The following is a 20647-nucleotide window of genomic DNA, read 5'->3' as shown; positions in this document are numbered from 1 at the left end:
CTCCCTCTGTCTCAAAGATAAATGAACATTTAAAAAAGAGTGAGGCAGAGAAAAACAGCAAGTGCTCTGGGATATTTATGTGGCTCGGTTAACACCGCCTGGCTCAAGAGAGGCTTTCAGTAAGTAAGAGAGAAATAACGATTATAGGGAATTCAGAGGTTTGTTTCACCGGGGACTCTGCAGTACAACTGCACCTTGCTGGCTCCGGAAGGAGAGACAGGAGTTGAAGTCCCTATAAAAGCCCCAGACTTTGAACTCAGAAGAGAGACTGCATTTCTAAGCCCAGTGTCTCCTGTGAGCGATGCCTTTGGCCGAGCCGCGTCAAACCGGAGTCGGCTGGCCGTCTGTATCAGGACCGCCACAGATGCCTGTTTAACAAACGCTGGTTGCAGGAACCTACATTTTCCAGCCCAGGGCCCACGGAGCTGCACCGTGGGAGCCCTCAAAACAGTGGGGTCCTACGGTCCGGCCGGTTTCCGCGCGCGCCACTCGCTTCCGGTCGGCGCTGCAACATCATTAAGCGGCGCCGGAAGTGCCTTCGCGCTGCCTAGGAGACGGGACGCGGGGCCGTCGGCTGACAGGGCCGGGCTGGCCGCGCCCACTCGGTCGCCATGGAGCTTCCCCCAGGGCCTCGCGACGATCCCCGCGCCTGGGACGATGACTCGGACCCGGAGCCGGAGCCCGACCCCGACGCGCAGGCCGAGGCTTACGTGGCCCGCGTGCTCAGTCCGCCGAAAGTCGGGCAGGCGCTCCCGCGCGCGCCTTTGCTGTCGGCTCCGGTCGCGTCCCCTGGCTCCCTGGAGCCGCGGGCGGCGTCCAAGGGTCCGCCCGTGGGCGTCCCGGGCCTGCTGAGCCTTCCTCCGGAGCTGCTGCTCGAGATCTGCGCCTACCTAGACGCGCGTCTGGTGCTCCACGTCCTGCCGCGCGTGTGCCACACGCTGCGCGACCTCGTGCGTGACCATGTCACCTGGAGACTACGCGCGCAGCGCCGCGTACGCGCGCCCTACCCAGTGGTGGAAGGTGCGCGCGCCTGGGGGGCCGGGGTCAGCTGCCCAGATTGGGTTTGGGGCAGGGGATTAGATACCTGGGGTGCTGTGAGCAGAGCCCTGGAGCAGGCTTCCTGGTTGTTCCGGCTTGGGTGGAGGCTGACTGAGGTAGTTACCGATGGTGCCAAAGCCCCTGACCTTCCGGGTGGACCGTGAACCAGATGCTTGGGGTTCCGGGGCTGTGGAGATTTATCCTGGGGGGTTGGGGTCCCTGAACTCAGGACCCAAGGATCCTCAGGCTTGGGGTCCGGTGGTTGACACAGGGACTTGAAGTCTCAGCTTCTGGACTCTCTTGGGGGCTCAGGGTAAGCCAAAGACTCCTCTGAGTATAGAGGCTGAGCTAGCAACTGGTGATCCAAAGCCCCTCACTCTTAGAGTCTTGACCTAGGTAGGAGTGAGGAATGGTCTAAAGGTCCAGAGCCCGCAACCCTTGAACCCAATCTAGAATTTAGATACCCACAATCACAGATCCCCAAGCCCAGGGTCTAGCCTGATCTTAGGCAAGGGCTGGTGGTAATTCGTCCTGTCCCTGAGGTCATTGGTCCCTGGGGGATAAGACAGCTTTGGTGACCTTGAATTGATGGGACTTTTCTGAACAGCTTGATAAACAAAGTTGCTGGAGCCCCATTATACCACTGACTCTCTGCACCTGGGGCTTGAGTTCTACATCTTGACAGAGCTCCCAAGTTTACAGATAACTAATTTGACAACACTTCATTGGGTCTGGTTAAGATCATTGAGGCAAAAAGTCCTAGTTCCGAGGCTTAGCCTGAGGGTTGAGGCAGGACCTTCACGTCCTGAGGCTACTATCCTCAGGGTTGGGGGCGGGGGGGGGGTGGTGCTGAGGCCTGGGAAAGCGGCACTGAGTCTCCAGTTACCCAATTTTTGGAAGCTGGGGTGAGTTGTTCTAGACCCGCTTGGAAGGCTGGTGGGCTGGTGGTCCCAAAGCTAGATCCCGGGCCTCCTTGGGTGGGGTGAGGGCTCCCGGGGCGGGGACGGGGGGTGGGGGGTGGGGGGGCGGTTTCCAAGTCTGGTGAAGGTTGGGCTTCCCGGAAGCCAGAGGTGGGCTTGGAGCTGGTGTGGATGTCGGGATTCCTGCCCACTGGGGACTGTGCTCACGGTGCCCCACAGAGGAGGACTTTGACTGGCCGACGGCCTGCATTGAGCTGGAGCAACACCTGTCGCGCTGGGCCGAGGACGGGCGCTGGGCCGAGTACTTCTGCCTGGCCGATGGACACTTTGCTTCCATCGACTCCGTGCTGCTGCTCCAGGTGAAGCAGGGGCGGTGGGGGGCAGGCAGGGGTGGGCTAGGGTGACCCCGACAACACCACCTCACTCTCTTCCCAGGGCGGGACGCTTTGTCTGTCAGGCTCCCGAGATCGCAACGTCAACCTGTGGGACCTGCGGCAGCTCGGGGTGGAGCCCAGCCGAGTTCTAGTCAAGGCCCTGGGCACCCAGAAGAACAGCACCCACAAGGTGAGGGGCTGGGAGGCCATAAATAAATATTTTTAAAAGGGGGGGAGGTTGCCTGGGGGGGCTCAGTCGGTTGAGCGTCCGATTCTGGATTCCGGCTCCAGTCATGATCTCACGGTTCCTGAGTTTGAGCTTCATTGGGCTCTGCACTGGCAGCGCAGAGCCTGCTTGGGAGTCTCTGCCCCTCCTTGAGCTCTTTCTCTCCCTCTCAGGTAGAGAGAGAGAGAAATAGATAAATACTTTAAAAAAAAAAAAAAAAAAAAAAAAGGAGGCCAGACAGGGGTAGGAGGGGAGAAGCCTGGGTAGGGCGCCGTGGCTAAGGGCGTGAGTTTTCTTTGGCACTGGACCTCAGAGATTTAAATCTTGCTCTGCTACTGTTAGTGTGACATTAGATGAGACGTAGGGCTTCTCTGGGCCTCCGTTTCTACTTTGTGTGGGGTCCGGATGAGAATGAATGGGATGAACGCACACGAAGAGCTTCGCTTAGGCTGGGACACACCGCAGGCGCTCGGTGGTCGTCAGTCAGACCTTGAGAGGCACAGGGCACGGCAGGTGGCAGTTACGAGGCTGCCGGCGGGGATCACAAAGCTCTGAGCATGGCTGGCATCTCGTGAGAAATGGCTGGGGAGGGCACCTCCACCAGTCATTGAGGTGGTCTAGGCAGGTGGCCAGGAGCTTGGTCTCAGAGCCAGGCTACTGGGTTCAAATCCCCACTCTGCTACTTTCTGGCTGTGTGACCTTAGGCATGGGATGCAACCTCTCTGTGCTCCAGTCTCATTTGTAGAATGGGACACAATTACAGTACTGTCCTCAGAGAGTCTGGCGGGGGGGTGGGGGGGAGTTAGTCACCAGCCAGTGCTTTGTGCATGTTAGCTCCTGAGACAGGGGCTGTTTTTTGTGCCCATCTTCTCAATGAAGAAACTGAAGGAGGGTACTTCATTTGCCCAGGCCACGGAGTGAAGGCCCCATTTTTTTTTTTTTAACATTTGCTTGTTTTTCAGAGACAGAGACAGCAGGAGCGGGGGAGGGTCAGAGAGCGAGGGAGGGAGACACAGAATCCAAAGCAGGCTCCAGGCTCTGAGCTGTCGGCACGCAGCCCGATGTAGGGCTCCAACCCACAAACCACGAGATCATGACCTGAGCTGAGGTCGGCCACTTAACCGCCTGAGCCACCCAGGCGCCCCTAGTGGAGGCCCCGTTCTTAATCGCATTGTTAGGTGGCCTCAAACCACCACTGCTGCTGAGTCTCACAGGGATTTAGGAATATTCTGTGTGGGTGTGTTCCCCCCGGGCTCTGGAGTCAGACCCACAGACCTAAGTCCTAACCTCTACTTGGAGCTGACTTGTTCTGGGTCCCTGGGTCAGTTGTCTCCGTCCTCTGACCCTAAATTTTATTACCTCTGAGAGGGGGATGATCGCAGGTCTGGTCCGCAGGGCTGGGTGTGGTCGCTGGCAGCGCTGGACCACCGCGTGTGCTCCGGTTCCTGGGACAGCACGGTGAAGCTCTGGGACATGGCGGCGGACGGGCAGCAGTTCGGCGAGATAAAGTGTGTGGGGTCCTGGGCAGCGGGGGCAGGGCAGGGCCGGGTGCCGCGCAGTCGCAGCCCCGACCTTGCGGTCCGTGTGTTCCCAGGGGCAAGGCAGCCGTGCTGTGTTTGTCCTACCGGCCTGACATCCTGGTGACTGGCACCTATGACAAGAAGGTGACCGTCTACGACCCCAGAGGTGGGCTAGGGGCCCTGGGGCCTAGGTGGGGAGAGCAGGGCCGCCTGGGGTCTCCAGGGTCATGCCGGGGAAGGAGACACTCGAACCTCACAGCCTGGCTGGGACGATAGTCACAACCAGAGGCTGACCACTCAAGAGCGGCCTGGGCTGTGCTGGGGGCAACCAAGGCAACTGGTGGGGGGGGCCGGGTGTTGGGGCAGAAGCCCCCTTCCGCCTGCGGCGAAGGGTGGGAGGGCTCCGGAGGAGGGGCCTCTGAGCCTCGATGCTGTGGGAGGTGGAACAGCCCCCGAGAATCCTGGGTCCGCCACTTCCTCGCTCTCAAGCTCGAACCGCAGTCTCCGCATCTGTAAAGTGTGGATAATGACTCCAGCCCCCTAGGGTTAATTGGAGGAGAGGACAGTAAGAGCCTTGGTGGAGTAAATGTTCACATAAAAAGCCTAGGATAAACACTGCCCAGCATATGAGCCTTTTCTGTTGTCTGTTTATTCTTCTTTTACTTGAAGGGCTGGGGCTCTTGGCCCAGGCACAGCCAGAGCAGGGTGATGGGTGATGGTGGGACTCGTCTCCAATCAGTCGGCAGGAGGAAGCGTTTTATGCTGGGACTTGCCGAGGTCTGCTCTGCACTGCGAGCAGATGGGGTTGCGACGGGAGATGGGAGGGCAGAGACTTGGGGGTCCTGGATGGCCCAGATCCAGACGGGACAGGAGAAGAGAAAGACGGGACCACTTGCAGGATGCGGGTGGGCGGGGCAGACCAAGGATTCAGCCGCCGAGTGGGGAGGGGCCCTGACGTCTCCCTCCTCCCTGCATCACTCGCGAAGCGGGCCCGGCGCTGCTGAAGAGCAGGCGGCTGCACTCCAGCGCGGTGCTGGCGCTGCTGGCGGACGACCGTCACATCATCTCGGGCAGCGAGGACCACACACTCGTGGTGTTCGACCGCCGGGCCAACAGCGTCCTGCAGCGACTGCAGGTGCGCCCTCCCCCGCGGCCTGGAGGGACGGGGGGCTGCGGCCTGGCCTGGCCTGGCCTGAGCTGCCGTGTCCCGCGTCCCTCCCACAGCTGGATTCCTACCTGCTCTGCATGTCCTACCGGGAGCCCCAGCTCTGGGCTGGTGACAACCAGGGCCTGCTGCACGTCTTCGCCAACCACAGTGGCTGCTTCCAACTCGTCCGGGTCTGCCGGGGCTCTTGCCCCTTTGCCCAACCGTCCCTGGGCCTCCTCCCTACCTCTCGACCCCTGGGTGGTTGTCGGGCTGGCGTTGGGAGAGCCCTTACCTGAGTGTCACCTGTCCCTCTTTTCCGCAGTCCTTCGACGTGGGCCACAGGTCTCAGATCACAGGCATCAAACACTCACTGGGGGCCTTGTACACCACGTCCACCGACAAGACCATCCGGGTGAGGCCCCAAGACAGGCCCCCTCCCTTCCCTGCCCCCCCTCAACCCCCCCCCCCCGCCCCCACCGCCGGTCAGAGGTGCACTTCCTGACCTTTGCCCATCGCCCCTCACCAGGTGCACGTGCCCACGGATCCACCGAGGACCATCTGCACCCGAAGCCACAACAATGTGCTAAACGGGGTAAGGCCCTGCCCTGTGCACCCTCCCCAGCTGCCCAGAACGGCCCTGACTACTTCTGTCCCCGCCCTCCCAGATTTGTGCCGAGGGCAACCTGGTGGTAGCTGCCTCTGGGGGTCTATCGCTGGAGGTCTGGCGGCTGCAGGCCTGAGCAGGCGGACGTGGATGTGGATGTGGGTCTGCCGGCCCGCAGGCTGGGCCAGGGCTTCTGTTCTCGGGGGACCTTCCCCCACGCCGGTGCCGCCTCCGCCCTGTCCCAAAGGCCTGGGGCCCGAGGAGTCCGGGCCACGGTTAGGCAGTGTCCCCGGGCTGCGCCCCGCGCCAGGGAAGGTGAGGCTGCCGTTCAGGCCCACCCAGGGGACTGCTTGCTCCCCTCCCTTGGGCCCAGTTTTTGTTACGGTTTGGACACCTGCTCTCCCTGGAGAGCAAAGGAGAAATAAACTTGATGTACTGGTGTCACCCGAGGGCTCTGCCTGTGCTTGCTCGGGGCGGGGGGGGGGGGGTCTGCGAGACGGTCGTGAAAGCCTTGGCAGCCACTACTTACGTCTGCGGGCGCCTGTGCCCGCTTGAGTGCATTTCTGTGATCACGTGTGTCCGGGTGTCACTAGGGAGGTGACCCTGTCTGCGCACATCTGTGTGCTGGCGGATGTGGGTGTGTGTGAGGGAGGAGGCCCTTGAGAGCGTGCGCACATCTGTACGACGGCACCTGTGGGCGCGTGTGACGTGAAGGCGCGTGTGATGTGTGTCGGCATGTAGAGCGGGACCCCGACCCTAGGTGTGTTTGTGCAGTAGGAGGGGGAATCTGCTAGTGCTGCCCCAGAGGTGCAGGGTGGGGGCGGTGCACGCCCTTCCATCCGGGAGTCCAGGTGTGTGTGCTGTTTGTTGTGGCCGTGACCCTGGGGTGGGTGGGGGAGGGAGGCTGGGCCGGGTGTGCCGGGGGTGGGGGGGGTGGGGGGGGGTGCGAGTCTATGGTCCCCCTCTGTCCCCGTGAAGCCTGGCCAAGCCACGTCCCGAGGATCATTCACTTCCTTTTTATTGAGGCCTCCTGGGCGGTCGGGGCCGTGGGTTACAAGATGGCACAGGGCTTCTTCTCCTTGAAGGGGTTGGTGGCAGCCGGGATGCCCACAAGGAAGGGGTCGCTCTTGGCCTGCTCCGCGCAGAACTGCAGCAGGTCGCCGGCCGCCTTGGACACCTGCGGGCCAGCCTGTCAGCTGGCCCCGGGCTGTCCGCCCGCCCCCTCTCCCGGACACGCCCATGCCGCCCTGGTCCTCACCTTCACGCGGTCGATGCCCGCCTCCACCCGCAGCTGCTCCACGGCCCGGCGGGCCTGCCCGATGTCGCTGCCAATGGCCACCTTGCTGGACATCTGCACGAAAGCGAGCAGGGTCGTAGGGAGTGGGCTCGATTCCAGACCTTGAGCCCTAGGGGCTACCTGAGAGTCTCCCAAACACCTCTTGCGTCCTCTGGGGACTGTGGGAAGGGGGTGGCGGTTCCCCAAGCCCCGTCAGGACCACATACTTCAGCTGAGGACTCCGGCGGATTCCCGGCGGCTCAATCCTCCAGCGGCCCGGTTCTGGCTCCCTCCCTTGCCAGCCCGGCCTCTCAGCCCCCTCCTCTCCTCCCCCACCCCTGCAGAGACTTTGAAGCCTGGACACTCGTGGAGTGAAATGTCAGCGGCAGCAGCTGCCTCAGCTGAGGGGGGTCCCTGCCCCAGGGGGCCCAGTGGCTGCGCTGGTGTCACATGTCACCTTGGCTAAGGGGAAGGCGGGGTTCCCGGCCTCTGCTCCCCACCGTGTATAGAGTGTACCCTGGCTCAGGTGCGGGCCCGCCTCTCCCCCCCATCTACACTCACCCCCGGGATCTTACCCACAGATTATGCTGATGGCTCCACCTGTCCCCATCCCAGCCCCGTCCCTGATTTCAGACCTGCCCAAAGAGCTTCCTGCTCTTCAGTCGGTCACACTGATGTCTCGGGGGTCTCTCATCTAACTCGGCCAAAGCTGGGGTCCAGATTATCCTCTCCCCCCCGCCCCAGATCTTCTGCCCCCAAGTTCACCACCATCCACCCAACTGCCCTGGCCCAAATCTTGAACCCCTTTAATCCTCCCTTTCTGGTGTCCCCACATCTGATCCTTTCCCAGGAACCCTCAGATCAACTTCAAATTAGGTTCTCAGTCTGGTCACTTCTCTCCACACCTGTTGGCATCTCCCAGGTCCTGCGCCCACCTCTGCCGGCTCGGACCTGTGCAGTTACCTCTGCTCTGGTCTCCCCTGCTCTTCCCTTCCCCACTGCCCCCGCTCCCCACCGCCCTTCTCAAGGCATCCAGCGGGATCTGGTAAAAAATGACATTACAGGGGCGCCTGGGTGGCGCAGTCGGTTAAGCGTCCGACTTCAGCCAGGTCACGATCTCGCGGTCCGTGAGTTCGAGCCCCGCGTCGGGCTCTGGGCTGATGGCTCGGAGCCTGGAGCCTGTTTCCGATTCTGTGTCTCCCTCTCTCTCTGCCCCTCCCCCGTTCATGCTCTGTCTCTCTCTGTCCCAAAAATAAATTAAAAACGTTGAAAAAAAAATTAAAAAAAACAAACAAAAAAAAAAAAAACGACATTACAACACGGATGCACCTTGAGAACATTATGTTAAGTGAAATGAGCCAGTCACAAAATGACCGATAACGTACGATCCCGTCTATGTGAGGTCCCTAGAGGAGTCAAATCCATAGAGACAGGAAGCAGATGGTGGGAACCAGGGGCCGGGGGAAGGGTGAGGAGTTAGTGTTTCCTGGGGCAGAGTTTCAGTTTGGAAAGATGAGAAGGGTCTGGAAATGTATGGTGATGATGTTTGTACAACAGTGTGAATGTGCTTAATGCCATGGAACCGTACGCTTTACAGTGATTATGATAACAGGGGCGCCTGGGCGTCCTACCTCAGCTAGGTCTCTCTGCTGTCTGTGCGGAGCCTGCTTGGGATCCTCTGTCCCCTCTCTCTCTGCCCGTCTCCTGCTCTGTCTCTCAAAAATAAACATTTAAAAATGATTATGATAATAGATTTTGTTATATACATTTTACCACGGTGGGGGCGCCTGGCTACCTCAGTCAGTGGAGTGTTTGACTCTTGATTTCGGTTCAGGTCATGGTCCCAGGGTCGCGGGACAAAGCCCTGCATCGAGCTCCGTGCTGGGCGTGGAGCCTGTTTGGGATTCGATCTCTCGCTCTCTCCTGCTGCCCCTCGCCCCCCGCTCTCGCGCTGTCGCTCTCTAAACAATAACAACATTTAAAAAGGAATGATGTGTCTGGCTTCTGTTTAATGAGCTCTCTGGCCACAGCTGGAAGATGAATCAGAGGGAAGGTAGCCCAGCGTGGAGGCTGAGAATGAGAAGCACCTGCATACAAAGACCCATTGAGTTGCACACCTGAAACTAATATAATGTGCTATGTCAATTCTATTTAAAAAAAAAAACAAAACACCTGGATTTGGGACCTCCTTTGTGGGTAGCACTTGGTGGCTGTGCTGAGGGATGGATGTGGGTGTGAGAGAAGGGGAGACATCAAGTTCAATTCCCCGGTTTTGAACGTACCAGGTGTGTGGAGCGCTCATTTGCTGAGTTGAGGGCTCTTTGTTGAGGTGTGGAAGACTTCAGGGAGATCAGAGTTAGGAGGAGAGGGACTGAGGTGGTGAGTTTGAGATCCAAGTGGAGACTGTCAAAGATGGTCTCTTCTTCCAATTAAGTAGGCTAATCTCTGGCCTCAGGACCTTTGCACTGGCAAAGGTTTCTTTACCAACGGGGGACGATGGGGGAACGGCCTCCCCAAATCTTCACATATGGGGACTTTCTTGGCCTTCTGGCCTTGGCTCAAATGTCACCTCCTCGGTGTCCTTCCCTAACTACCTGTCCCTGCAAATAAGGCCACCGGTTACCCCTCCATCCATCCCTAATTCAAAGACACATCATTTCTGAATCCTCAATAACACTTACCGCTATCGTTGTTACCTTTCTAGCTCCCCGAACTGTGGACTCCAGTAGGGCAGGGACTGCATCTCATTCACTGATAAAGCTGCCGCGCCACACACAGGGCTCAACGTATAGTACAGACTTCATAAATTGTAGAGTGACTTGTTAAAAGAATCCCCCTGGGGGACCAGACCCAGTCCAGGACTCTGAGGACCCGTTAAGATACAGACCCCGCCTTCGAAGGTCTCACAGCCTTGCTGGAGGGAGACGTCAGCCTTGGATCCCAGAGGAGGTCCCTTACTTTGAGGAAGGTCAGGGAAGGCTTCCCGGAAGAAGAGACAGCCGCTGCTGCCAGGGGAAGATCAGAGAGTTAGGTAGCTTGTGGAGTCTCTGGAGACCTGTGAGGCACGAACAGGGATCACTAAACCGTTTGATGAGAGACGCCCAGAGGCAGAAACTATCTGACATCGCCTGATGACTCGAATCCTGTCCAAGGGCGACGTCTAAGAAGCCATCCTTTTCCCCCAACGGGACAGAAACGAACGGGAGAGCGCCGCGCAACGCGGTGGGTGTCCAGCAGGCGGCAGTAAAAGTAGGACTCTTCATCTCGGGCTAACAAGGGGCGAAAGGGATCACCGGCTCCTCGCGGCTTCCGTATTACGGAACGCACGCGCAAAGATGGACGCGTCCTGGATTACGGAAGTCACAGAGAGTCATGTGACCAAGCAACTTCCCGTCCCCTTCGGCAGGTTCTCCGAAGCCCTACTTCCTGCGCTGTCTTACAGAAGAGCGTGCCGGGGCTTAGCGCGTTTCGAGGCCGCTGGAGGCCTGGCCTGGGGTGGCTGTGATCTGAGAGTGCGGCCGCAGGAGCATGGAGGGTCCTCCGGAGGGGGAGGCACCTGCAGCGGCGCTGGCCGCTGTGCTGAAGCACAGCTCGGCGCTGCCGTCCGAGAGCGCCCAAGTCCGAGGCTACGACTTCAACAGCGGCGTAGACTACCGTGCGCTACTGGAGGCCTTCGGCACCACTGGCTTCCAGGCCACCAACTTCGGGCGCGCAGTGCAGCAAGTCAACGCCATGGTGATGCCTGGGGCGGGACTTCCTGGATGGAGGGGGCGTGGTCACCAGTAGCAGCAATGCAGCACTTGAAGGGGGCGGGGGCTCCCTGGAGAAGGAGGAGTGTCCTTTGTTGGGCGGTCCGATAGGTGGAGAGAGGCAGGGCCCGTTCCGGGCGGGAGTTTCTGCGCTGGGAAGAGGACGTCGTTCCTGCACCCTCATCGCGTCCTACTTTCCGAATGATTCCAGATAGGGGGCAGGTTATAGGTGACCAGTGGAGTTCTGGACGGTGCAGTTGAGGAGGAGCCTGAGTCAGGACGGGGTCTGAGCTCGGATTTGCTTTTTCCGATAGGGAAGGAGGCCGGGCCTGCAAAGGTCATGCTCTCCAATTCCTTGAAAGAGGGGTAAAACCTGAGCGTGTGCCCTGAGATTTGGGCTGTGAATGGGGAGGAGCCTGCACAGGGGGCGTTCGTTCCCTGGTTCCAGGTATTCCAGGTAGAAGTGGTCCCCCATCCCTGAGTGGGCAGAACCTGGGGGCGAGTCCTCTGGCTAGTTTGGGGTCAGAGGGTGAGGGTAACTTGACCCCTCCTTTACATCTAGATAGAGAAGAAACTAGAGCCGCTGTCGCAGGATGAAGACCATCATGCAGACTTGACCCAGAGCCGCCGCCCACTTACTGGCTGCACCATTTTTCTGGGCTACACATCCAATCTCATCAGTTCAGGCCTCCGTGAGACCATCCGTTACCTCGTGCAGCACAACATGGTGGGGACCTGGTGGGATTGTGGCCTTGGTCTTAGGGGCAAGATTATCGATCATTTAAATGACATAGGGAGACAGGGTCATTTTTTTTTTTTTTTTTTTTAAGTTTATGTATTTTGAGAGAGAGAGTGAGCTGGGGAAGGGCAGAGAGGAGAGAGAATCCCAAGCAGGTTCACCACTGTCAGCATGGAGACCAATGCGAGGCTTGAACCCATGAACTGTGAGATCATGACCTGCTCTGAAATCAAGAGTCAGACGCTTAACTGACTGAGCCGCCCAGGTGCCCCCCACTGAGTCAGTTTCAAGCAGAGGGACACGATCTAATTTTGTTTTGTAGTAGAGCTTCCCCCAAGGGTCACTGGATGAGAGTTGGGAATTACGAGCCATGCCTGGGATGAGGACAGGCCCCTTCCTGGGCCAACCTCACTGACTTGCTGCAGGTGGACGTCTTAGTGACCACAGCTGGCGGTGTGGAGGAAGATTTCATCAAGTGCTTGGCACCCACGTACCTGGGCGATTTCAGTCTCAGGGGGAAGGAGCTACGCGAGAACGGGATCAACAGGTGGAGACCCTGAGTGGTGCTGGGCAAGGGAGCTGGGCTGAGGGTCCTGGGACCCGATGCCCACATGCCTCATGTTCGCAGGATTGGAAACCTACTGGTGCCCAATGACAATTACTGCAAATTTGAGGACTGGTTGATGCCCATTCTGGACCAGATGGTGCTGGAGCAGAACACAGAGGTGGGGCAGGAGTGACCTGGGGGCAGGCATGGTAGGAGGCAGGGGAGGCACTGCTGCTTGAAGCCAATGTCTCCTCCTAGGGTGTGAAGTGGACACCTTCCAAGATGATCGCCCGGCTGGGCAAGGAGATCAACAACCCAGAATCCGTGTATTACTGGGCCCAGAAGGTGAGGGCCTGGGTGGGGCAGATACCAGGCCTGGGCACGTGTTAGCTGGTTGCATCTTCATAGCCACCTGGGGAGCCAGAATGGTTTTCGTCATCTCCACTTTTAGGTGAAGAACCTGATGCAGAGGTTAGGTGGTTTGTCTGAGGTTGCACAGCCAGAGTGTGGTCTTGGTATCCTGGCTCTATTCCTAGACCACCTGGGATCAGTTGGGGTCGTGCCTCGAAACCCTCATGGGGCAGGGCACATGGTCCCACGCTCCTCAGAGGCTGAGCTCCAGCAGCCGGAATAACGAGAGCTCCCAATCTTTGTCAGACGCGATCCTTAGCGTTTGCCTGGGGTTTCATCCCGTATGCCTCTTCATCTGTGAGGGAGGTGCCGCCTCAGCACTTTAGTTGAGGAAACGGAGGCCCAGGGAACTTAAGCACTCTGCCCAGAATCAGGCAGAGAGGAGGGGATCCCACTGGGATGGGGACCAGCCTGCCCACCCTGGGCTCTGGGCCCCAGCTGCTCTCCTGTCTTCCTGTTTCCCAGAACCACATCCCCGTGTTGAGCCCAGCGCTCACAGATGGCTCCCTGGGCGACATGATCTTCTTCCATTCCTACAAGAAGCCAGGCCTGGTCCTGGACATCGTTGAGGGTGAGGTGCTGGGGCCACGGAGGAGCGGGGGAGGAGGGCTGGCTGGGCCCATAGCCTGACCACGGCGCTCTCCTCCCAGACCTGAGGCTCATCAACACACAGGCCATCTTTGCCAAGCGCACCGGCATGATCATCCTGGGCGGGGGTGTGGTCAAGCACCACATCGCCAACGCCAACCTCATGGTGAGTGGGGTTAGAGTACCTGGTCCCTAGCGAGAGTGGCACTTGGGCTTGCCATGCAGACATGCCTGTGCCATGTGCCAGGGAGACAACCGTGGACTAGACAGGCCATAATCTCTGCCCTCTCGGACTGAGGTTCTAGACAGGGCGAAGGGCAGCACACCAGGGCCATGCACGTCAGGTGGCAGTAACTGCTATGGGAAAAAAAGAGGGATGACAATTGGCAAGAGAAAGGAGTGCTCTTCAGAAAAGGTAAGCTCTGGGAAATCCAACCTGTGAGCAGAGAAAACAGGCAGCGCAAAGGCTTTGAGGTGCCTGATTTAAGTCAAGGAACACTTAGGAGGCCGGCAAAGGGGAACGGGAAGTAAACAACCAGTCAGGCCTCCAGGGCCACCACTCGGGTCCTCACAGGCGCCCTCTGGCTTCTGTGGGGGGAACAAACGGCGGGTTCTGGGTAAGCAGTGATGGGACCCGGACCAGGGCGGGAGTCTTCTGTATATTTGGTGGCAGTCCCTGCTGAACAGATGCAGGAGAGTAGTTGCTAGATAGCAGGTGGGTTGGGGGCAGCTCTGGCCACGCATTGACATGGGCCTTTCCTTTGAAGCAAGGGGCCACTAAGGGCTTCCTTCATGCAGGACACATCCCTCAGCCTCTAGCTAGTCCCCTGCGTCCGTGTCTTTCTGCCTGCCTGTCTCCAGTGACTGCCTGACCAGCTCACCTTGCCCCTCCCCACAGCGGAACGGGGCCGACTATGCTGTCTACATCAACACGGCCCAGGAATTCGACGGCTCGGATTCTGGTGCCAGGCCAGACGAAGCAGTCTCCTGGGGCAAGATCCGGGTGGACGCACAGCCTGTCAAGGTGAGGGTGGTCAGCTGGGGGGTGGGGCGCAGTCTCCCAGAATGCGGTCACAGGCCCCGCAGTTCACCCAGATCCCCTCTGCAGGTCTATGCCGATGCCTCCCTGGTCTTCCCCCTGCTTGTGGCCGAAACCTTCGCCCAGAAGTCGGACGCCTTCACGCCCGAGAAGAATGAGGACTGAATGGCTACCGCACCAGCGAAGCCTCCCCTCTATTTATTAGCGTGCAGTTCTCCCCTCACTCCTTGGTCAGCAGCAGGTCTCCAATAAATGGTCTCTGTGAGCCTGGAGTCTGTGCCCTTGGTGGCGGTGGGTCCCCCGACTTCAGCCCGTGCCACCCTCCGCCTCATAAGCCTCTTCCCGCCAGCAGTGGACGCTGCCCCCCACGGCAGTCAGCAGGCAGGGCTCCTGGGGGTGGTAGGACAGTGACTGCACCACACCAGGACCCACGGGCAGGGCCAGTGCCAGGGCACCCTGTGGAGGGAAGGATGGGGGGCAGTTACCGGTGCAGGTCTCTCCCCTGACCTCCAGCCACCTGCCTCGGATCGCTTCCCCGGCACCGCAAACCTCACCTGCCCCAAAATGAACCCGTCTGGCGTTCCATCCCTCCAGGTGCTGGGCCAGACACCTTGGGAGTCTCTCTCTCTCACACCTCCCACCCCTTTATCACTAAGTGCTCCTGGCTCTGCCTTTAGACCACGTCCAGACCGCGGATGCCCTCCACATTCACAGCCACCACCTTGCTCCAATCTTGTGTCTCTTCCCAGCTTCTCTCCCCACGCTGCCACCGTCCAGACTCTACTGGCCCACTGGGCAGCCTCCGTGCTCACTTCCTTCATCACCTTACAGTCCTCGCTCAACACATACGGTCCCTCGAGCAGGCTCCAGATTTCTCTTCCCACTTCAAACATGTCCCTGCGTGTGCCCTTCCCTTCAGGGTGACTTCCTGTCTACCAGACTCTTGAGAAGTAGGCAGAACACTGGTGTGTTCTTAGTTCCCAGGCGCCACCCCCTCCCCCCCGCCCCCCCCCCCCCCCCCGCCCTCCGTTTCCTCCATCCTCTTAGGGGGCTTACTTTCCCTGGCCAAGCCTCAGCCCTGACCCCATGAGGCCAGAACTGTCTGTTCCCAGCCTGACATCCCCACCAGACACATCAGGACAGGGCTCACAGGGTTGGGGACTGGGAACGGCAGGGATGCTCAGAGATAGCTCAGGTTTCCTGAACCACAGCCCCATCTCAGCTTGGCTTCTGTGGCCTTGGTTAACCTGGCTTCTGTGACCTTGGTTAACCTGGCCCTGCAGCTGCTGCCACGACCCCACGGTACTTGTATCTCCTGACCAACATGGGCCACACCTCCAAGCCTAAGCACACAGTTCCCTTTGCCGGGAATGTCTTTCCTGCTTCATCCTGCCACTCACTCCTCCCAGCTCCCAGCTCTAACAGCATTGCCTTTTCCCGGTGTGGGAGTGATGGAGGCACCCTGGTACAGAGCTGGGGTGAGAAAGCTCACCTCTACCAGGTCCCAGAAGTACACCTTCCCGTCCTCGGAGCAGCTGACCACGTGTGTGTCACGCTCACTCAGGCAGCAGTCCAGCTTGTACTCCTGGTTCTTATGGCCCGTGTACCTAGGGGTCAGTGGGATCAGAAGGGGCTGGGGCTGGGGGCTGGGCGGGGCTGGGGGCCACATCCTTGAGGACTCACTCGCCCAGCAGTTCCCCGGTGTCCTTGTCTAGAAGCCGCAACGTGGAGTCCAGGCTGGACACCAGGGTGCACTGCCCGTCCCGGCTGAAGCAGGTACAAGTGATGGGGCCTGGGGGGGGTGGGGAGGGGTGCGGGTGAGTGAGACCAGGGCCCCATTTGCTGCCCCCGCCTTCCCTGCCTGCCCCACAGCCCGGCCACACTCACTGCCCACGTAGTCTGAGAAGAGCTGCCCCATCCTCAGGTCGTAGCGCCTCACCCGGCCGTCCACGGAGCTGCAGGAGGATGGATGCAGCTGAAGCATCACCCGGGGCCAGTAGGTCCATGGCTCCAGTCCCAGTACCCTCCTTGACCCTGCCAGGACCCTGGGGGCAAGGCTGGGCTTGCCCTTCCTGTGTACCCTTCACCGTCATGCTCACACTCAAGGCCAGCCGTGGAAACTATGCACTAAAGTGAACTCACGAGTGTAATTCCGAGGCGCTGGCTTTGAGACTTACACACCCAGGGCCAATCGGGACCCACTCCACCTGTTTCTGATACCGACTGAGCATGCTCTCTGGGCTAGTCCTTGGGACACAGCTGCCACCCAGCCAGGGGCACTTTCTGCCATCGTAGAGCCCCACTGACTGAGAGTAATCTAGGAAGACCTCTCCGAGGAGGTGACATCTAAACTAGGACTTGAAGGATAAGGAGACAAACGTCTGTGGTCCAGGAGACGTGTGGGAACAGGCCAGCAATAGGCTGGGAAGCCCCAACTGCCCCCACAGGGGGGAATGGCACTCCTCTGGTTTTTGGCAACACTTGGGCACCCGGGCTTGGGCTTGGGAATTTTAATTGTTCGCCTCCCGCAACTAGAATACCAACCCAATGTGGGTGGAGATTTTTCCCGATTTCATTCACTGCTGTGTGTGCACTGACTAAATCATATGCAGGTGATGCTCAAAAAACACTAGGAGTAATTAGAAAGGGAGTCCAGGTAGAGGAAGAGCAAAGGCAAAGGTCCTGGGGTGAGAGCGTCCTTAGCACATGAAGAGAAATGAGACCAAGAATGAATAAAAGCTGAAAAACCAGCAGAGACCAGACTGTACAGGGCCCTGTAAGCTGAGGGGAGAAGAGGAGATTTACAATCTAAGCAGAGAGGCAGCGGTGATCCCCCGTGGCACCCGGGAGGGGTGAGGAGGTCCTGGCTCCACTCACCCTGCCAGGATCTCATGGTCCGACACCTTCACACTGGATATGCCATCCCTGGCTTCGTCCAGCGTCTGCACTGGCTCAGGCCTTCGAGATCGGCAGTCCCAGCAGCGTATGCTAGAGTCGATAGAGCCTGTGAGGCCAGCATGACGGTGAGGTCAGGTTTGGGCTGCAGGGGCAGCACCCTGCCTAGGCCCCAGACTCACCAGACAGGATGACCGTGGCCTCTTCATTAAACTGGACCGTGTTCACCTTCTGAGAAACAGGAATTGCCACTCAGAGGAGGCTGGACTTTGGAGGACTGGGATAAAGGCAGGGTTCCGGGTTCCAATGCACGTTAAGGCAAGGGCAAAGGCTAGAGACAGGGGAGGTGAAAGGTTCTGGGGAAACTGCATGCTGGGCCATGGGGAAAGGATGCTTGCTCTGTAGTGGGTAGGGGTGGAAAGGTTCCCTGTCACCAGCTACACAATAATGCGGGTCCTCTCCGTCATCCACGCCTTAATGAGGCCCCTCCTTGCTCGTACTCACCCCCGCGTGGCCCCGGAATTTGCGAACGACCTGCCCTGATGCCACATCCCACAGCACCACCGCCTTGTCCCCGCCGCCGGAGCAGAGACTGCTGTTGTCAAAGGAGCTAGACGGCATAGGAGGGAAGGTGAGTGTTGACGTCGGATCCCGACCTCGGCACCCGTATCGCGGCCTGGCCCCCAGCTCACCCGGCCGCGTCCAGCACCTCGTAGCCGTGGCCACTGTAGGTCCGCAGCAGCGTCCCCCGCAGCGGGTTCCACAGCTTCAGGGTCTTGTCGCTGCCGCACGTCAGACAGTAATTGCCATCCACTGGGGAACACCAGGAGGGGATTATAGGGCCGCGGGCCTCAGGAGGCAGGAGGACACGGAATGAAGAGGGAGCTCACCATTAAATCGTACAGCTCGCACTGCCCCCTGCCCGCAGTCCAGCGTCTTCACTCGTTTTTGCGGCAGCTCCGGGCCCCGCGGTTTGGGCTCAGGGAAAGCCATTTGTGTCAGGACCCTTCCCCACCGCCCTAAATCGGTTGGCACCGAAGATTTCGAGCCCTCGGAACCCACGCTTGGGTGTAACCTTGTGGTCTTCCGCGGTCTACTTCCTGTCTCTCACTTCCGGTTCAGATGTTTGGCTTCTTGAAGATAGTTTTGGGAATACTGGAGCCTGATTCCAGCTTCCAGGTTTCTTTCCCCACTTCTTGTTTTCAAGGAACATTTTTGGTCTCTTCTAATTGTCTGTCCCCTGCCTGGGAGGAGTCCTGGCCCCCGCCGCCGGGAACGGAAGCTCGAAGTCTGTGGGTGCTACTCTAAAAGCCATCCTCCGTTCCCGCGCCGGAAACTGCAACTCCCGCAGCGGAAGAGGCTCGACCTCCGACCCGCCATGTCCACTAACAGTATGTCGGACCCACGGAGGCCGAACAAAGTGCTGAGGTGAGGACCCCCACGTCATGGGAACGGGGCTCGGGTTGTGGGGCGAGGCCCAGGGAAGCGCTTGTCCATCTCGGGGGTGGGACTTGAGTGCCTCTGACCCTTGACCCTGCCGCAGGTACAAGCCCCCGCCGAGCGAGTGTAACCCGGCCTTGGACGACCCGACGCCAGACTACATGAACCTGCTCGGCATGATCTTCAGCATGTGCGGCCTCATGCTCAAGGTGGGCGGCGCCGAGTTTCCTTCGGCGTAGCTCCGCCCGACAGCGAAGCCTGTCGGGGCAGCGGATTCGGAAAGCAGCGGGGCTGCCGCTGAGGGGGCGGGGCCTGGCCGGGGGGGCGGGGCTGAGCCAGGCGAGGATGTGAGGGAAGCGAGGGGTCTGGGTGGGTACGTGGGAGGTCTGTCTAAGGTTGGGGGCCAGGTTTTAAAGCGGTTTGGAGGGGACTCGAAAGGATGGGGTTCTTAGCATCATGAGGTGTGTTAGAGGCCAGTCTTCTTGGGCCTGAGAGTATGTGGAGGGGTCAGAGACGCACGCCGAGAGAGTAGGACCAAACACTGGGTGCCTGGAGTAGGCTAGGAGGAATGGGACTGAGGGACTCTTGGGGGCAAGGTCCAAGCTGCTTCAGATGGAATCAGTCGGTTGGAACCAGTGCCTGGTAATGCCCCGCGGGTGGGGGTGGGGGGTCATTGGTGTGCCTTTCATTGACCAAATCCCACCCACCCACCTACCTTTCCCTAGCTGAAGTGGTGCGCTTGGGTCGCCGTCTACTGTTCCTTCATCAGCTTTGCCAACTCCCGGAGCTCTGAGGACACTAAACAGATGATGAGTAGCTTCATGTGAGTCTGGGCCTAGAGAAGGAGGACTGCTGAGTTAACGGGGAGTGGGGGACCCAAGCCTACCCCTCCTGGACTGACACCTGTCTCCTGTCCCAGGCTGTCCATCTCTGCCGTGGTGATGTCATATCTGCAGAACCCTCAGCCCATGACGCCCCCCTGGTGATGTCAGCCTAGGACCACTCTGTCTGCCTTCCCCCAGGCCTGGCCCCTGGCTGCCCAGCCTCCTGCCCTCAGCTGCTGTCCTGGGCTTCCATGAATGCGGTAGTCTCAGGGCCCGCAGCTGGCTGGAGGGAACCTGACCCTTTCCCTGGGATTCCACTTCTGCTGGGCAGAGGGGAATACCCTGGGCCTACCCCTCCTGCCTGCCTTCCCCAACCTGCCTGCTGTGGTGGGAGATGCTGTCCATGTTTCTAGGTGTATCCATTCGTTTTGTTTTTATTGTTGTTGAAACCAGTTAAATAAAGTTTTGCATTCTGGCTGTTCTTTGTGACCTCTCTTTTCTGTGCATTGTGGGTGATCTTCCTCGTTGGGGGGCGGGGGGGTGGGTGGGCTCCAGCTCTTCCACTCAATCAGGCCTTTGGTGGGGCTCTAGCCTGGAGCCTTCTGGTGGTTCACTTGCTTATTTCACAAGCCTTGTGACTTAAGTCAGCTGCTAGAGACAGGGAAGTGACCCCTGTTCTCTGGCAATTTAGCACATGGGCTCTGCTGACCTGAGGAATGTGGGCTTTGATTTTCTTATCAGACGAATTGGGTAATATCAGCCAACTGGATGGACTGACAGGGACTGGGAAAAGCATGAAAGGCTGAGACCTCCCCCACTGGTCACTCCCCACCTGAGTACCGTGGGTATTTCTTTAACAACTAGGCTGGATACCTCCCAATCTCAGCACTCTCAGGGCAGTTCCCGTATCCGTAATCCTCGTAGGACAGAACAGGACCGCCATCAACCCCTGCTCCTAGCCAAGCTAGGTCCCTCCAAGACCCCAGCCTTAAAGGTCAATGGGACACCCTAGGATCCTGGGCACACACTCCCACCTCCTAGCCGAAATTACACCCATGGGAAAATCTGAGACCGATGCATCCACGGGGACAAAGGGGCACTCCGAGGCCACTTGGAGGCAGGGAGACACTAAAGGCTCTTCTGGCAAAACCAGCACCCTGGGGGGGGGGGGGGGCACGCCCAACGCCTCCCTACACTCCTAGCTCCTCAAGGGTAGCCAGAAGTACAGCCTCAGCCCAGGGAGGCGCCAGGCCCCGGCCGCACTTTAGCTCCGCCCCCGCCAGCAACCATTGGCCAGGTCGGGTCCTGGG

At 59.2% G+C, this 20647-nt stretch overlaps 5 protein-coding genes across 14 annotated transcripts; 3 read left to right on the top strand and 2 right to left on the bottom strand.

Annotated features, from left to right (window-relative positions):
* Nucleotides 1-512: 512 nt before the first annotated feature.
* FBXW9 (F-box and WD repeat domain containing 9) lies at nucleotides 513-6437 on the top strand. Of its 5 annotated transcripts, none has more exons than XM_060630340.3 (10): nucleotides 517-1020; nucleotides 2178-2317; nucleotides 2394-2522; nucleotides 3927-4066; nucleotides 4153-4244; nucleotides 5065-5213; nucleotides 5303-5416; nucleotides 5548-5637; nucleotides 5752-5817; nucleotides 5891-6074. In XM_060630340.3, the coding sequence occupies exons 1-10, from the start codon at nucleotides 612-614 to the stop codon at nucleotides 5963-5965; spliced, it is 1404 nt and encodes a 467-aa protein (XP_060486323.2). In that variant the 5' UTR covers nucleotides 517-611; the 3' UTR covers nucleotides 5966-6074. The 5 variants fall into 5 exon arrangements, with proteins under 5 accessions (XP_078299476.2, XP_078299477.2, XP_060486323.2 ...); XM_060630341.3 differs by having other exon boundaries at nucleotides 519-1020; nucleotides 3954-4066; XM_078443350.2 differs by having other exon boundaries at nucleotides 513-1020; nucleotides 5752-6437.
* Nucleotides 6438-6826: 389 nt separating this feature from the next.
* Nucleotides 6827-10475, bottom strand: GNG14 (G protein subunit gamma 14). Of its 3 annotated transcripts, XM_060630354.2 has the most exons (4): nucleotides 9388-9980; nucleotides 8901-9066; nucleotides 7088-7180; nucleotides 6827-7006 (listed from the first exon to the last, which is right to left on the bottom strand). In XM_060630354.2, the coding sequence occupies exons 2-4, from the start codon at nucleotides 8973-8975 to the stop codon at nucleotides 6881-6883; spliced, it is 294 nt and encodes a 97-aa protein (XP_060486337.1). In that variant the 5' UTR covers nucleotides 8976-9066; nucleotides 9388-9980; the 3' UTR covers nucleotides 6827-6880. The 3 variants fall into 3 exon arrangements, with proteins under 3 accessions (XP_060486337.1, XP_060486341.1, XP_060486338.1); XM_060630358.3 differs by lacking the exons at nucleotides 8901-9066; nucleotides 9388-9980 and adding an exon at nucleotides 9993-10475; XM_060630355.2 differs by lacking the exon at nucleotides 8901-9066.
* A 158-nt stretch (nucleotides 10476-10633) lies between these two features.
* DHPS (deoxyhypusine synthase) lies at nucleotides 10634-14443 on the top strand. Of its 4 annotated transcripts, none has more exons than XM_060630344.2 (9): nucleotides 10634-10840; nucleotides 11417-11581; nucleotides 12019-12140; nucleotides 12222-12318; nucleotides 12399-12485; nucleotides 13017-13122; nucleotides 13202-13305; nucleotides 14038-14163; nucleotides 14248-14443. In XM_060630344.2, the coding sequence occupies exons 1-9, from the start codon at nucleotides 10634-10636 to the stop codon at nucleotides 14341-14343; spliced, it is 1110 nt and encodes a 369-aa protein (XP_060486327.1). In that variant the 3' UTR covers nucleotides 14344-14443. The 4 variants fall into 4 exon arrangements, with proteins under 4 accessions (XP_060486327.1, XP_060486326.1, XP_078299480.1 ...); XM_060630343.2 differs by having other exon boundaries at nucleotides 14235-14443; XM_078443354.1 differs by having other exon boundaries at nucleotides 13202-13327; nucleotides 14109-14163.
* On the bottom strand, nucleotides 14323-18248 carry WDR83 (WD repeat domain 83). The gene is made up of 9 exons (XM_060630348.3): nucleotides 17964-18248; nucleotides 17766-17886; nucleotides 17578-17683; nucleotides 17256-17304; nucleotides 17056-17182; nucleotides 16066-16133; nucleotides 15862-15970; nucleotides 15671-15785; nucleotides 14323-14634 (listed from the first exon to the last, which is right to left on the bottom strand). Exons 1-9 carry the CDS (start codon nucleotides 18064-18066, stop codon nucleotides 14485-14487), a joined length of 948 nt encoding a protein of 315 aa, XP_060486331.1. The 5' UTR covers nucleotides 18067-18248; the 3' UTR covers nucleotides 14323-14484.
* A 123-nt stretch (nucleotides 18249-18371) lies between these two features.
* WDR83OS (WD repeat domain 83 opposite strand) lies at nucleotides 18372-19814 on the top strand. The gene is made up of 4 exons (XM_060630353.2): nucleotides 18372-18501; nucleotides 18617-18722; nucleotides 19239-19336; nucleotides 19433-19814. Exons 1-4 carry the CDS (start codon nucleotides 18452-18454, stop codon nucleotides 19497-19499), a joined length of 321 nt encoding a protein of 106 aa, XP_060486336.1. The 5' UTR covers nucleotides 18372-18451; the 3' UTR covers nucleotides 19500-19814.
* The last annotated feature ends 833 nt before the right edge of the window (nucleotides 19815-20647 follow it).

Source organism: Panthera onca, chromosome A2, assembly GCF_046562875.1.
Source record: "Panthera onca isolate mPanOnc1 chromosome A2, mPanOnc1 haplotype 2, whole genome shotgun sequence".
Lineage (NCBI taxonomy): Eukaryota > Metazoa > Chordata > Mammalia > Carnivora > Felidae > Panthera > Panthera onca.
The sequence above is the reverse complement of the archived record's forward strand: the minus strand, read 5'-3'. Positions and strand labels throughout refer to the sequence as shown.

Coding starts and splice junctions, on each gene's coding strand:
- FBXW9 (XM_078443350.2), top strand. CDS start 612: ATGGAGCTTCCCCCAGGGCCTCGCGACGATCCCCGCGCCTGGGACGAT. Junction 2,523..3,926: donor AGAAGAACAGCACCCACAAG/GTGAGGGGCTGG, acceptor TACCTCTGAGAG/GGGGATGATCGCAGGTCTGG. Junction 5,638..5,751: donor CCACCGACAAGACCATCCGG/GTGAGGCCCCAA, acceptor GCCCCTCACCAG/GTGCACGTGCCCACGGATCC.
- GNG14 (XM_060630354.2), bottom strand. CDS start 8,975: ATGCAGGGCTTTGTCCCGCGACCCTGGGACCATGACCTGAACCGAAAT. Junction 7,181..8,900: donor CAAACACTCCACTGACTGAG/GTAGCCAGGCGC, acceptor GCTTTCGTGCAG/ATGTCCAGCAAGGTGGCCAT. Junction 7,007..7,087: donor CGGGCATCGACCGCGTGAAG/GTGAGGACCAGG, acceptor GCTGGCCCGCAG/GTGTCCAAGGCGGCCGGCGA.
- DHPS (XM_060630343.2), top strand. CDS start 10,634: ATGGAGGGTCCTCCGGAGGGGGAGGCACCTGCAGCGGCGCTGGCCGCT. Junction 12,486..13,016: donor TGTATTACTGGGCCCAGAAG/GTGAGGGCCTGG, acceptor CCTGTTTCCCAG/AACCACATCCCCGTGTTGAG. Junction 13,306..14,037: donor TCGCCAACGCCAACCTCATG/GTGAGTGGGGTT, acceptor CCCTCCCCACAG/CGGAACGGGGCCGACTATGC.
- WDR83 (XM_060630348.3), bottom strand. CDS start 18,066: ATGGCTTTCCCTGAGCCCAAACCGCGGGGCCCGGAGCTGCCGCAAAAA. Junction 17,684..17,765: donor GAGGTGCTGGACGCGGCCGG/GTGAGCTGGGGG, acceptor TATGCCGTCTAG/CTCCTTTGACAACAGCAGTC. Junction 17,305..17,577: donor AATTCCGGGGCCACGCGGGG/GTGAGTACGAGC, acceptor CCTGTTTCTCAG/AAGGTGAACACGGTCCAGTT.
- WDR83OS (XM_060630353.2), top strand. CDS start 18,452: ATGTCCACTAACAGTATGTCGGACCCACGGAGGCCGAACAAAGTGCTG. Junction 18,502..18,616: donor AGGCCGAACAAAGTGCTGAG/GTGAGGACCCCC, acceptor ACCCTGCCGCAG/GTACAAGCCCCCGCCGAGCG. Junction 19,337..19,432: donor CAGATGATGAGTAGCTTCAT/GTGAGTCTGGGC, acceptor CTCCTGTCCCAG/GCTGTCCATCTCTGCCGTGG.